A 13,716-nucleotide genomic window follows, 5' to 3' on the forward strand; every position below is an offset into this window, starting at 1 on the left:
AAATTTGTTAATATATAACTTATTTTTATAATATAGCATATTAACAAACAATATACTATATATAAGCATAAATTAAGTAACAAATAAAAATGATTATTGGTCGGTATATATTAATTGATTATATATAATTTATTGGTTATATGTATATAAAATAGTAAAATGAAAAAATATCAATACTTAATTGTTAGTCATATGATATAATGACAATCCATATACTTATTCATGTAATATAATAGGATTATAGGACTATATGATCATATAATAATATAACATTGCGGTATTTGGCGTGTAATCACTTTATTATATGTTATAAGTATTATCATTAGGTATTTAATAATCATTACATCATTTATTTTTATTTTTTTGTAAGTTATATAGTTTAACATACAATAAAAATATATATTGTTTATATATTATATACTGTAATATTAATTTTTAAATGAGCTCACCCCTCTCTTTTATTATTATATGTTATAAGTATTATCATTAAATATTTAATAATCATTACATCATTTATTTTTATTTTTTGTAAGTTATATAGTTTAACATACAATAAAAATATATATTGTTTATATATTATATACTGTAATATTAATTTTTAAATGAGCTCACCCCTCTCTTTTATTATTATATGTTATAAGTATTATCATTAAATATTTAATAATCATTACATCATTTATTTTTATTTTTTGTAAGTTATATAGTTTAACATACAATAAAAATATATATTGTTAATACGTTATATACTGAAATATTAATTTTTAAATGAGCTCACCCCTCTCTTTTTTATGTTAAATAAACTATATAACTTACAATAAAATCGCCCGAGCATAGCTTAAATTTTAACACTCGTCATGAGCTCAAACTCTGCTCGGCTTGAGATCATTTAGTTAACTTGAACTTAAATTTTAACGTCAGGAACTCGAACTCGGCTCGGACTCGTGATAAATAAGCTCAAACTCGTGATAGATGAGCTCGGCTCTGAATCGGGATCGTGATAAATTTAAATGAGCCGAGCTTGCACAAACAATACTCGCTCAAGCTCAACTCATTTACAGCCCTGTACAAAAACGTTGGAAGCAAACCCATAATTTGACAACTTGGAAAACTCCGTATTATTACAGGGGCTTTTTATTCTTCTTCTTCTCCTCAATAATCCCTTCATCGAGACAGACAAGTTATGGAACCAAAGCATCTGGCCATCTTGCCACTTGTGACAGTGTGAGGAATAAGAAGGGATGAACCCCAACCCATTACAAGAAGGAAAGCTTATAGAAAGTAGCTGCTAGACATTTCATGTTCAGAGACATGTATAATGCTAAACATAGCCACCATTAACGCGAATAACCTGCCCATTAACCCACTCACTGGCGTCAGTAGCCAAAAACCCAACAAGAGGTGCCACATCTTTCGTCTCACCCAGCCTGCCAAAGGGGCAATCCTCAATCACACTCTTCATCTGCTCCTCTGTCCTTCCAACGAGAAATAGATCTGTGGCAATTGGCCCCGGCGCTACACAGTTTACAGTAATTCCAGTCCCCTTGAGCTCCTTTGCCAGTATCTTAGTCATCGTATCCACCGCGGCCTTTGATGCTGCGTATGCGCTAGTGCATGGCTTCAACGAACGCACCAAGGACGATGATAGCAGTATAATTCGACCCCCACCACCGCGTTTGAGCCGGTTTGCTGCCTCTCTGGCGCACAGGAATGTCCCTCTGGCATTCACACTAAAACAAGCGCACACAGACTGGATTAGATTTTTGGAAATATTAACAGGACTTGTGCTCAACATGTGGCTTATTATCCTTGTTGTTGTTTGAGAATAAAACGCTATAATTTGGACTACCCGACCATGTTTTGGTGCAAAGAGTTACCTGAAGATATGATCAAAATCCTCCACAGAAGTAGAGAAATGCTACAATTCCCACCACCATCCCACCCCAATCCCACCAACACTAAAGTGATTATACTTTTTTATTTAATAAATCAATTTTCACTTCTTACACTTAAGAGTGGTATCGTGACCGGGGCCTCCCGAGGGATCGGCCAAGCCATCGCGCTCCACTTAGCCTCTCTCGGTGCTAAACTTGTCGTCAACTACACCTCCAACTCAACCCAAGCCGACCTTGTAGCCTCTGAGATCAACTCCGCCTCTGTTTCTCCCAACAACCCACTAGCCATCACGGTCCGTGCCGATGTATCCGACCCAACCCAGGTGAAGTCTCTCTTCGACAAAGCCCAGGAGGTATTCAACTCGCCCGTCCACATCTTGGTCAACAACGCGGGAGTTGCAAACCCCAAGAACTCAACACTTGCTAATACTTCTGTGGGAAATGCTACAATTCCCACCACTATCCCACCCCAATCCCACCACTCCTAAGTGTAAGAAGTTGAAAATTGATTTATTAAATAAAAAAGTATAATCACTTTAGTGTTGGTGGGATTGGGGTGGGATGGTGGTGGGAATTGTAGCATTTCCCACAGAAGTATTAGCAAGTGTTGAGTTCTTGGGGTTTGCAACTCCCGCGTTGTTGACCAAGATGTGGACGGGCGAGTTGAATACCTCCTGGGCTTTGTCGAAGAGAGACTTCACCTGGGTTGGGTCGGATACATCGGCACGGACCGTGATGGCTAGTGGGTTGTTGGGAGAAACAGAGGCGGAGTTGATCTCAGAGGCTACAAGGTCGGCTTGGGTTGAGTTGGAGGTGTAGTTGACGACAAGTTTAGCGCCGAAAGAGGCTAAGTGGAGCGCGATGGCTCGGCCGATCCCTCGGGAGGCCCCGGTCACGATGGCAACTCGGTCTTGGAGTGGTGAAGATGGGGCGCCTGTGTTGGCAGCATTGCTGGTTTCTGAAGCCATAATAAGGTTAGAAAATGGAGAGAACGAGAAGGATTCTTATATATATTTTCAAGACATGTGCATTTTTCATTACGACTCCATATTCTACCATAAAAGTAGTTTAGAATCATTTAGTCCTATGGAATCATATGAAAGAATACGTCAGACATTGCGTCATATATGACTAGTAGTGATGGCTACAGGCTTTAAGCGTCTGACCTCACCTCAGACTAGTCATGATTCAAAATTTCAAATGGCATTTTCCAAGGCCATGACGTTTTGGAAACCACTAGATTGCAGATGATTCCGGCCGGAGTTAGATACTCCTTTTCCTCTGCCGCAGATAAATACTTCAAAGCATTATGCAATTAAAGTTTCCCCTTCCAATTCACTCATAGATACCATACCAATAGAAAATGAATCCACAAATTCAGGGTCAGATGATGAGCAGATACGAGAAGATGATTTTTTTATTTTCCCAAGTGGTTCAAATTTATTAAAAGTGTACAGGAGCGCAAACCCTATTACATAAAAAAGTATACAAGAAAATCTCTAACGTATAAAAAAAGAACAAAACTCTAAGAACTCAAAGAAATTAAAAATGGGCAAACTATTGCAGGCTCCTATGATCCTATCCATGTGTAAAGGGGATTGGAGCATCTTTTCCAACTCTAGCATTGCAGTCTCACTATTTAGTCTATTTTCAAAACTCCTGGCATCTCTTTTCTCCAAATACACCATATTAAAGACAAAGAGGCCGACCTCCACATTTTCAAACCTTCTGTCGTCTCCAACTCACCAATAATTGTCTAACTCTATGAGGCATAACCCACCAACATCAAACAACTGAAAAAGTGAACTCCATAAATCTCTTGCAATTTCACAATTTAGAAAGAGGTGATCAATAAATTGTCTACTTTTCTTATAAATACCGCATCAATCCATCACAATTACATTCCTCTTCCGTAGATTGTCTAAAGTCAAGATTTTCCCTAAAACTCCCACCCACCCACACAAAGAACAAGTGAAATGAAATGAAAGGAGAAAAAAAGAAAGAAATACAGAGCAAGACTAGAAGGCGTAGAAGTGAGAGTGGAGAGAGATGTTCAAACAACAAATCCACCATTCACCCTAATGACCTGCCCATTAATCCACTCCCCAGCATCACTAGCTAAAAATCCCACGAGGTGAGTTACATCCTTGGGCTCCCCAAGTCGGCCTAGAGGACAGGCATCCACAATCCTCTTGATCGTTTCCTCAGATTTACCCTCGAAGAACATGTCAGTTGCCACAGGCCCTGGTGCAACAGCGTTGGCAGTTACTCCCGTACCCTTGAGCTCCTTAGCCACTATCTTTGTCATTGTCTCCACGGCTGCCTTGGAGGCTGCATAAGCTGCGTACCCTGGTAGAAGTGATCCAACAACCGAGGTCGATATCATGATGATTCTTCCACTGCCTCCACGTTTCAACCGATTAGCAGCCTCTTTACAGCAGAAGAATCCACCTTTGGTGTTGATATTAAATATCATATCCCAATCCTCCACTGTCGTATTGGCCAAAGTTGGGTACTTTGGATCAAGCACCCCAGCACAGTTTACAAGGATATGGATTGAGCCAAATTCTTGTTCAGCACTATCGAAGAGCAGCTTCACCTGATCTGGGTCTGAAACATCTGCTCGAACTGCGATTGCTTGAGTCTGAGAAACGGTAGCCGAGGCGTTGAGCTCAGACGCCAGAAGATCTGCTTTTGTTGAGCTTGAAGCATAATTGAGCACAACCCTTGCACCAAGAGAGTGGAGGTGGATGGCGATGGCACGGCCAATGCCACGTGAGGCACCGGTTACGATTGCTACCCGGCCGTCAAGTCGAGAAGAAGAGGAAGCGTGTTCCCTGCTAATTTCCCCAGCCATAATGGAGATTCAGTGAGTTTGAGTTTGAGTTTGGAAACAATGAAAATCGTTTTCGATTGTTTTGCGGTTTAGAAATGATCCAGGATATATGTAATGCTTTTTATAATTAAAAATTACGAAAGGACTCGTGAGAGATTGGGTAGCTTCATAGATCTGAATGTGGAAATCGTCAAATCCTCTCTTCCCGAGCAAAATAGCCCAATTTTTTTTTCTTTTTATCTTTTTTAATTTTTTTGGGGGCAAAATGGGTCAAACATTTGATAGACACAGCAAGTTGCATCACTGCAAACGTAAGGATCTTTTTTGGGAATTAATTTAGCCTTGAATGGAGCAATAATGACTTTGCCCCAGGTTACCACTTGATGACAAAGTGGTTACATCACTGCATACGTAATAAGGAATAAGGAAGTAGCCACCTTGAAGAAGAATAGCTCAATATAAACAACGTCTTATGAAATGAATTTCATTAATTTGAATCTTCACTCTCCCTCTTGTATGAATATATAAAAAATGATAATAATAAATAAGGAAGTAGCTATTGTTAAAATACACTAAAAGCCTAGAAGAAAAAAATTTATTTTGTTTATTTTGCTGGGGACGAAAGATAATTTATAATAATTTAATTTAATTCTTATGAAGCATTTATTTATGGGAGATGCTCAGGCTTTTTTTGATTGGTTACTTCACATGAAAAGCCAAAGAATCGTTGCGTCACTGCATACGTAAGGCTGTTTTTTGGTTGGGTACTTCACATGAAAGGCCAATGATCGAAACTTATAGAAAGTCAAAGGCGGCTGAGTTGTAGAAATATAGATCATAATTCCTAATTAACATTTTATTGATCTGCACTTGAAAAATAAATCTCTATAGACTAGTGAGTTTCTCTTGGGCGCATAATGACAAAATTTTTCGTTTAAACAAATAGCTAGACATCCACGTAGATTCGGGCACAGAATCTCGGCGACCAACGATGAGCCTCCAAATCCTCTTCCCTACAACCTCCCGACACCGTCGACAGAAATTCAACCTAAGCCTCTTCCTCTCTCAGGATCTCTCCCTCTCGCTGGCCGTTCTCCCCTCTCGCCCCACTAGTAGTTTTCGGTGATTAGATATGGTCGGTGATCACATTTGGTCCGGTGATTTGGGGCTCTCGACATTCTGGTTCAACTGGAGATGGTGAACGACGATGTGGTCGGGGTCGAACCCAAGTCGGCCACATGGTGGCACGGCTTCCACCTGGGCTACGCCGGGTTTGGCTATTTGGGTCGGGTTGGTGGTCGAGGCTGGGTTTCCGGCATGAAGACGCCCATCTCTCTCCCTCGATCTCTTCATTTCACTGCAAAGAAATTGGGTGTTTTGCATCTATTTGATTTTCTTGCTTCATGCTTACATGTCAACTTCTCATTAGTAGGTCAAAAAAAACCTAGTTTCTGCTACGACCGAATTGAAGTTATCCCCATGAAATTTTTGTTGGTGTTCACTAAAAAAGCTACATAGGATCTATAAATTATTGCCACATGTCCAACAACAATCCCCTACGAAGGAGAGGTCCCTATGACCACTTCCTTTCTTCGTAGGTGGGTCGTGGGATGGAATTTTCGACAACCACCCACTTGCATATGGGGGTTTTCCTTGACCCGCCCAAAGTAAGAGAGGATGGGTTCATTGGGTTGCGAGAGACTTACCCACCCCTTATGACCACTTTTGCAGCAAAAAAGGAGGTGGTCGGTGGTCGGTGGGGTGGAGTGAAGGGTCTTGCAACTCACCCTTTTTGGCCCTTTGGGAACCTCCACGAGGGTGGAGTTGGGTTGCAGGGAACACCACCCGCCATGAAGATGTTTTTGTTCCCATAGCCACTCTTTTATTTTTCTTTTCTTTTTGATGAAGTGATAAACCACAACAATCAAATTTGTATTTAACACTACAATCTTAGGGTTTTATTTGTTAATATGTTTTGCGGAGTGTTTTTTATTTTTTGTTTAAAAAATATACATCATAAAGATAAAAACAGTTTAGAGTATTTTGTGTTTTGAAATGTTTGTTAATGTTTTTATTTTGATAATAAAAACCAAAAGAGAAGAGGAAAAAAAAAGAAGTAATAACAATAATAAACGGACTAGTTGCAAGGCATCACCTTATTAGGATGGACGTGTAAGCTGAACATAATAATGTTTCCTTTGTCCTATATTATTGGTCATCTATTAAATTTTAGGATGTCTTAAAATACTGTCGACTTTAAAAATTTAATGATGACACTTTCCTACTTTAATAATTTATTTTATTTGAAAATCCAATACCATATTTACATTTGTTATATTTGAGTTCAAATTAAGGAAAGTAATTTTATAAACTTACCATCTCTCTCTCTCTCTCTCTCTCTCTCTCTCTCTCTCTCTCTATATATATATATATATATATATATATATATATATATATATATATTAGCATATTTTAACGTAAAAAAAAAAGAGACAAAAGTACATATAATCCACTCAAATTACCAATTCATTGTCAATGTCCCCACAAATTACCAATTGTGTCAATATCTCCCGTAAACTACCAAAAAATGTCAATGTCCCTCTAATGACAAAAATACCCTTTATAAAATTATTAAAAAACTAAAATAACAAAAAGTTATACAAAAATAATAAATAAACAAAAAATTTAAAACATATAATAAATATAAATAAATAAAAACTGGTTTTTTTTCTCCTTTTTTTTTTTTTTTAATTTTCGTTACTTTTCTTAATTTGTTTTTCGTTTTTCTTTATTTTTGTTTTTTTGTTTTTATTTTTTAGTTTTAGTTTTTATTTTTTAGAATTTATAAGGACATTTTTGTCTTATTGAAAAAAAAAAATTATGGTTACTTTTGTCTTTTTGTTGGTCTTAGGGGTACATCGACATAATTGGTAGTTTAAGGTGACATTGATAATTGAGTGGTAGTTTGAAGGGATATATGTAAAATTTCAAAAAAATAAAAATAAAAAAACTAGAAAAAAAAAAAAAAGTAAGTAGCAGATTTTAGCAAAGTCAGCAAAGCATTATGGCAAATTTGGAGGAAGAAACTAACCTGGGATGAGAATAGGCATGCCCTTTTCCTTCGATATGTGCTTGAAAATCCATTGATTCTGGACAAGTTCAGGTCTTCAGATGAGGAGGTGAATTAAGGATTGGTTCTGAATGATGAATTGAATGGTTTATTCAAGAAGCTAACGCTGAATAGAACATGCTCGCACAGAAATAGGCCATCAAAAGGATCTGCTGTCTTATTCACCTGAGAAAGAACATCAAATTTGAGAAAAGATCAAAATATGAAGAATATTAGCAAGTTCCAACAGTTTCTGACATTTAATTCTGAAACTTGAGTTTGTTCCTTAGTTCTGCTCAAGAATCCACACACTTTCCTAACGAGAATAATATATTAGAAATGACAGTAGCCATTGCTCCAAATAAGAATAAAATAAAGTATAAAGAACTGAATGTCCCAAGTGATTTGCTAAGGCTTTGGTATGTTAAGCTACGTCGTAAATCACAAATTATAGGAAAAAACAAAAAAGAAGCTACGGTCCTGGGATCGAGGTTCCCGGAACTAAGGGCTTGTTTGATAACCTAAATAAGTAACATAACATTACAGAATAGTGGCCGTCATTATTCACAATTTTTATTTTATTTTTTACATTTTTCAATAACAATCAACACCAAAACATTCTCACTTTTTTCACTTTTTATATCACATCAATAATTTTTTATTACAATTCAAATAAAAAAATTCACTACAATACAAAATTTTTTCACTTTTTTATACAAATTATTTTTATTTTATATCACATCATCACTTTTTACTAATTTCAAAACTAACTCACTACTCTGTTCTGTTCTTTGCCAAAGAAGCCCTAAAATTGTAAGCGAGGGAAAAATTCAAAAGAACATTTTTTGGATAGGTAAAAATTTTAAAAAATTTCTCCCCAAGCTTCAACATGGTTCTGCCCATGCCTGCAATTTTCTTAATTTCGGCCCTTCATTTAAAATAAACGGCCTTTCATTGACGGGAGCACAAAAAAAATATAAAAGCAAAAGAAGATAAGAGGTGATTGGTCATTTCAAAGGGTGTTTGGGCGGCCGACCATTCCCTCACCCCTTGACAGCATGGCCACTTGAGTAGTTGGGGTGGTCGGCAAAGGAAAAAACCAAAAAAAAAAAAAAAAAAAAAAAAAGAAAAAAAAGAAAAAAGAAAAAGAGCTTTAGGAGTGGTTGTCCACCCTCATATCGTTTGAGGGGTGGTCGGCCACCCTAAGGACGCTCAACCCTTTACAGGGTGAGTGGGTGGATGGATCAACTCAGCCACTCTTTTGGGCTCGTCAGCCACCGCATAACTTTTTTGGCTTTTTTGTTTTATTTTTAATTTTTAGTGTTTACGTGGCTCAATTTAGGAACCTCAATCCTTGGTCGTGATCTCCCTGCCCAAGTTACGCTATTATTTGCTTTCCTTGAAAACAACAGTGCCTGACAGGGTTACCTTTTTAAAGCTCCGGAAATAAAAAGGGAAAGTCTTGCCATATCTCCTGGAGTCACCATCAACGATGCCAAAGTCCCTCAAATTTGTGGAAAATCTTGAAATAACCAATTTCTACTACTGACATACTAGCTTGTGTCATCAACAAGATCTGCTTAGAGAGAGAGAGAGAGAGAACAATGGAAAATATAAACTTGCAGAAGTCTTCAAAAACAATAGAGAAACAATTAAAATGCTTGGAATCTGATTGAGGGACTAACGAAACAAAAATTAGCAATCAAAAATTAAGTTGAGACTGGAGGTCTTACCACAGTATTAAATACTCTGATATTTAATATGTTTTGCAGGATCCAATAAATTTCCTCTTTTCTTGATCAACTTTCTTCAGTCATAATTACCAGTAATCTCTACATGAACATATACCACCTTCAAAATGATGAAAACGATATGCATCCCTTACTACAATAGCTCGATTTGAAATCTTTGACACATACTTAATCCAATTATGGCAATCATTACAGACACGAAGATTCTTAAACACACGCACGGGTATCGTACTTGACAAGCTAAGGAGTCCAAAAGCAATTGCCAATTTCTCACTATGAATATGTACTGTTGGGTCCTTCTGTCCTTGCTCCACATTGTTCAAAAGGGTATAGCGGTCCTGCACGTAGCCAATTTCAGCTGCCTGTTTAGTCAAATCTCCTAAGTATTCATATACCTTATCTGCTAGTGGATGGAGACGGTCACCAACAAAGAATGCATGAACTGAGTTCTTAACTTCAATCCAGCTCCGGCCGGGCTCTTTCTTCACACCCCTGTCTTTCATCATTTGCCTTGTCCTATCCCTACTGTCCCATTTCCCAGAGACTGCATATATATTTGATAAGAGAACATAAGTGGCTGAATCTTCAGGTTCTAATTCTAGAAGATGACGTGCAGCGAACTCTCCAATTTCCATGTTCTTATGAACTATACAAGAACTTAAGAGGGTCCTCCAAATCATTGCATCTGGTTTAATTGGCATATCCTCTATGATTTTTCTTGCACGGCTCAAAAAACCAGCCCGGCCAAGAAGATCCACAACACAAACGTAATGCTCAGGTTTAGGCACTAAGCCATGCTCTTTGCACATGGATTCAAAGTAGCCAAGCCCCTCGTTCACCATACCCACATGGCTACAGGCCGACAAAACTCCCACAAAGGTAACATGGTTAGGCATCATACCAAGCCTTTTCATCTCCTCAAAAAGATGTAGTGCTTCAATACCACATCCATGTTGAGAATAGCCTGTAATCAAGGCATTCCACGAGACCTCATTTTTTTCAACCATTGCAAGAAACTGCCTCTTGGCATCATCCATACTACCACACTTGGCATACAATGTGATCAAAACATTAGAAACCTCAGTTTCTGAATCATACCCAGTTTTTAGAATCATAGCATGGATCTGCTTCCCTTGTTTAGTATTTGCTAGATTGGCAGCTGCACTAACTGCAGAGCCAAAGGTGAATAGATTAACTTCTACTCCAGCTTTGTTCATTTGAGCAAATACCTGCAGTGCTTCCTCACAGTACCCACTCTGTGCAAACCCTGATATCAATGCATTCCATGATATGTTATCTTTATCATCAATTTTCTCAAATGCTAAGTATGCTTCCTCTACTCTACCACATCTAGAATAAAGACTAACAAGTGCATTGCTGAATGAAAGATCATCTGAGTAACCAGAGACATACGATTGAGCGTGGATTTGTCGTCCTTGATTGAGTGCTTGAATACCGGCACATGCACTAATTGCACTTGAAAATCCTATATTATCAGATCGGATCCCTCGATTCTGCATTTCTTCAAAAAGTTTAAGAGCTTCGGCAAACATTTCATGCTGTGCATAGCCTGCAATCATAGCAGTCCAAGAGACAACATCTTCCTCAGTTAATCTTCTGAGAATTTGCAGGGCAGTATCAAGTTTTCCAAGCTTAGCATACATATCTATGAGGACACTGCAGACGTACACATTGAGCTGAAAGCCAGTCTTCATGACTTGAGTATGAATCTGCTCTCCTAGATCAAGAGCTCCAGAAGAGGTACAGGTTTTCAGTATACTTGGATAAGTGAATTGATTGGGTATCATGCCTTCAATCTGCATCTGTCTAAATATCTCAAACGACTCACTCAGATTACCTAACTGCCCATAAGCAACTAACATAACGTTCCATAGGACCACATTTTCAGTCTCTGTTGTAAGGAAAAATTCATGGGCAGTATCTATATCTGAGCACTTCACATAGAGATCCAGCAGAGAACCTTCAAGAATAATATCTGAAGACATTCCAGATTTTATTGCATATGAGTGGAATTGCCTCCCTGTATCGAGCGCTCCAACAGATGCACTGGCACTCAACAAACTTGCAACTGTAACACAATCTGGTCTCAAGAAATCAAGCTGCATTTTCTTAAACAATTCCAGAGCTCTATAACTAAATCCACACTGAGCCAGCCCTGAGATGAGTGAATTATATGAAACCCTGTCCCTGTATCGCATTGTGCTGAAAATCTGTTCAGCAGATATCAAGTTTCCTGAGCGGGAATACAATGTCACAAGAGCATTGCACACGTACATCTCAGAAGAAAATCCCCCCTTAAAAACAAGCCCATGAAGCTGCTCTCCCACCTCAAACAACTGTATCTTGGTGCAGGCACTTAGAACGCTTGAAAAGATATAAGGAGTAGGGGTCAATCCTGATGTATGCATCTGGCAAAATAGGAGAATAGATTCTACTTCATGTCCATTCTGAGATAAACCTGACATTATCGCCACCCAAGAAACACTATCCTTCAAATATAATCTATCAAAGATCTTTTTAGCATAATCTATGAAGCCATTTTTCGAATACAAATCAATCAACGGGTTACATACAAGCGTGCTAGCACCAAAACCATGATAAATAATCCTCGCATGAATCTGCTCCACATACTGGAAAGCAACATTACCACCACTGCACGCCCTTAAAACTCCAGCAAATGTTGTTTCATTCGGATTCACATTCTCAGCCATCATTCGGCAAAAGAGACCCAATACCTGACCACTCCACTTGTTCACCCCAAGCACATTAATTATTTTATTCCAGGAAGATACACTTCTATTATGCATATCATCAAAAACCTTAACTGCAACATCTAAATCACCACCCGCAATATAGATATCAATAATTCGGTCACACAAAACAGGTTCCGAATCAAAACCCAACTTCAAAATCTTTCCGTGAAGCTTCTGCCCACATACTAAAGACCCAGAATTCAAACACCCTTCTAAAAGCCATAGATAGGTCTGAAAATTCGCACGAATCCCACGCTCTTCCATGATATGGAGGAAATCAACTCCCTTTGAATTTTCTTCATTTTCTTGGACTGGAAATTCGTCGAACGCATGGGATACGGCGGTGTTACTAAAACCAGCTAAATCTATTCCGAGCAAAACATGGTTTTGCATAAAAGAATTGCAAAGTGGGATTACCTTATGAAACGTTGTAGCGGGTTTCAGAGTGCTTTGGCGTTTGAATGCACGCGGGAAGTGATAGAACAAGGAATATGGGAAGGACCCACGAAGAGAAAGTGGAGCGAGAAGCATTGGAGGAGGATTCTTGGAAGATAAAGAGTCAGCATCTAATCTCCAAAGACCAGCTTCTTATCAGCCATGATGAAACGAAAGGCCTTCTAAAGACGGTTCTTCCCACATTCATGGCCTCAGCCTCAGGACCACTGCAAAGACCTTTAAAGATGGTTCACACCTTTCTACCGAACAAACCAATCAAGCAAAGCAAATGTCTGCAGTGATGTTTAAGACAAAGAAAAGAGGGAGAGTGTATGCATAACGCTTCCTGACGAGCATCGGTGACCGTGGATACAATTATTCTTATCAACATTCGATATATTTCTTTGTCAAGGTCTACTGGTTTTCCAAGCTAAATCTATGATAGAGTTTCTAAAACTTAATTATAATTATAATTATTATTATTTTCAATTTAGATTTTATTTTTTTAATATTTATCATTTTTAGAATATATTTATTTTTTCACTCTATTTCAAAATAAAGTTATTATCGTAAATAAAATTATTTGATCAAATTAAATAAGGAACATAAGAAATATTGGCAATTCATTAAAAATAAGGGGGTGGGGGAGCATACTTACTTCATCTGATGTCGCATCTTTTATCCTTCCAAATTATTTATTTTTAACAGATAACCCTTCTAATTAAAGGTTTACATCCAGGTAAATATTAACTAGTTATATATATTATTCGTAATAATTCACTTTTTACACCCGCAAATAAATATTATTAGTAAAAAGTACTATCCGCATATGCCTATCAAAAATAAGGATCAAATTAATTTTGAAATTTTATTATTATTTTTTTGAAATCGAAGACACACTTTCTTAGTACTCAATTAT

At 37.7% G+C, this 13,716-nt stretch overlaps 3 protein-coding genes across 3 annotated transcripts; all 3 read right to left on the reverse strand.

The window, feature by feature from the left end:
- Nucleotides 1–1,091: 1,091 nt before the first annotated feature.
- Nucleotides 1,092–3,155, reverse strand: LOC133872445 (NADPH-dependent aldehyde reductase-like protein, chloroplastic). Its single transcript, XM_062309951.1, has 3 exons — nucleotides 2,479–3,155; nucleotides 1,875–1,896; nucleotides 1,092–1,727 (listed from the first exon to the last, which is right to left on the reverse strand). The coding sequence occupies exons 1-3, from the start codon at nucleotides 2,858–2,860 to the stop codon at nucleotides 1,319–1,321; spliced, it is 813 nt and encodes a 270-aa protein (XP_062165935.1). The 5' UTR covers nucleotides 2,861–3,155; the 3' UTR covers nucleotides 1,092–1,318.
- A 128-nt stretch (nucleotides 3,156–3,283) lies between these two features.
- On the reverse strand, nucleotides 3,284–4,936 carry LOC133872446 (NADPH-dependent aldehyde reductase-like protein, chloroplastic). The gene has a single exon (XM_062309952.1). The coding sequence runs from the start codon at nucleotides 4,747–4,749 to the stop codon at nucleotides 3,946–3,948; it is 804 nt and encodes a 267-aa protein (XP_062165936.1). The 5' UTR covers nucleotides 4,750–4,936; the 3' UTR covers nucleotides 3,284–3,945.
- Nucleotides 4,937–6,055: 1,119 nt separating this feature from the next.
- Nucleotides 6,056–13,194, reverse strand: LOC133872444 (pentatricopeptide repeat-containing protein At4g13650). Its single transcript, XM_062309950.1, has 4 exons — nucleotides 9,571–13,194; nucleotides 9,266–9,413; nucleotides 7,820–8,023; nucleotides 6,056–6,085 (listed from the first exon to the last, which is right to left on the reverse strand). The coding sequence occupies exon 1, from the start codon at nucleotides 12,891–12,893 to the stop codon at nucleotides 9,657–9,659; it is 3,237 nt and encodes a 1,078-aa protein (XP_062165934.1). The 5' UTR covers nucleotides 12,894–13,194; the 3' UTR covers nucleotides 6,056–6,085; nucleotides 7,820–8,023; nucleotides 9,266–9,413; nucleotides 9,571–9,656.
- Nucleotides 13,195–13,716: the final 522 nt, after the last annotated feature.

The sequence above is a fragment of the Alnus glutinosa genome, chromosome 7 (assembly GCF_958979055.1).
Source record: "Alnus glutinosa chromosome 7, dhAlnGlut1.1, whole genome shotgun sequence".
NCBI classification, from domain to species: Eukaryota; Viridiplantae; Streptophyta; class Magnoliopsida; order Fagales; family Betulaceae; genus Alnus; species Alnus glutinosa.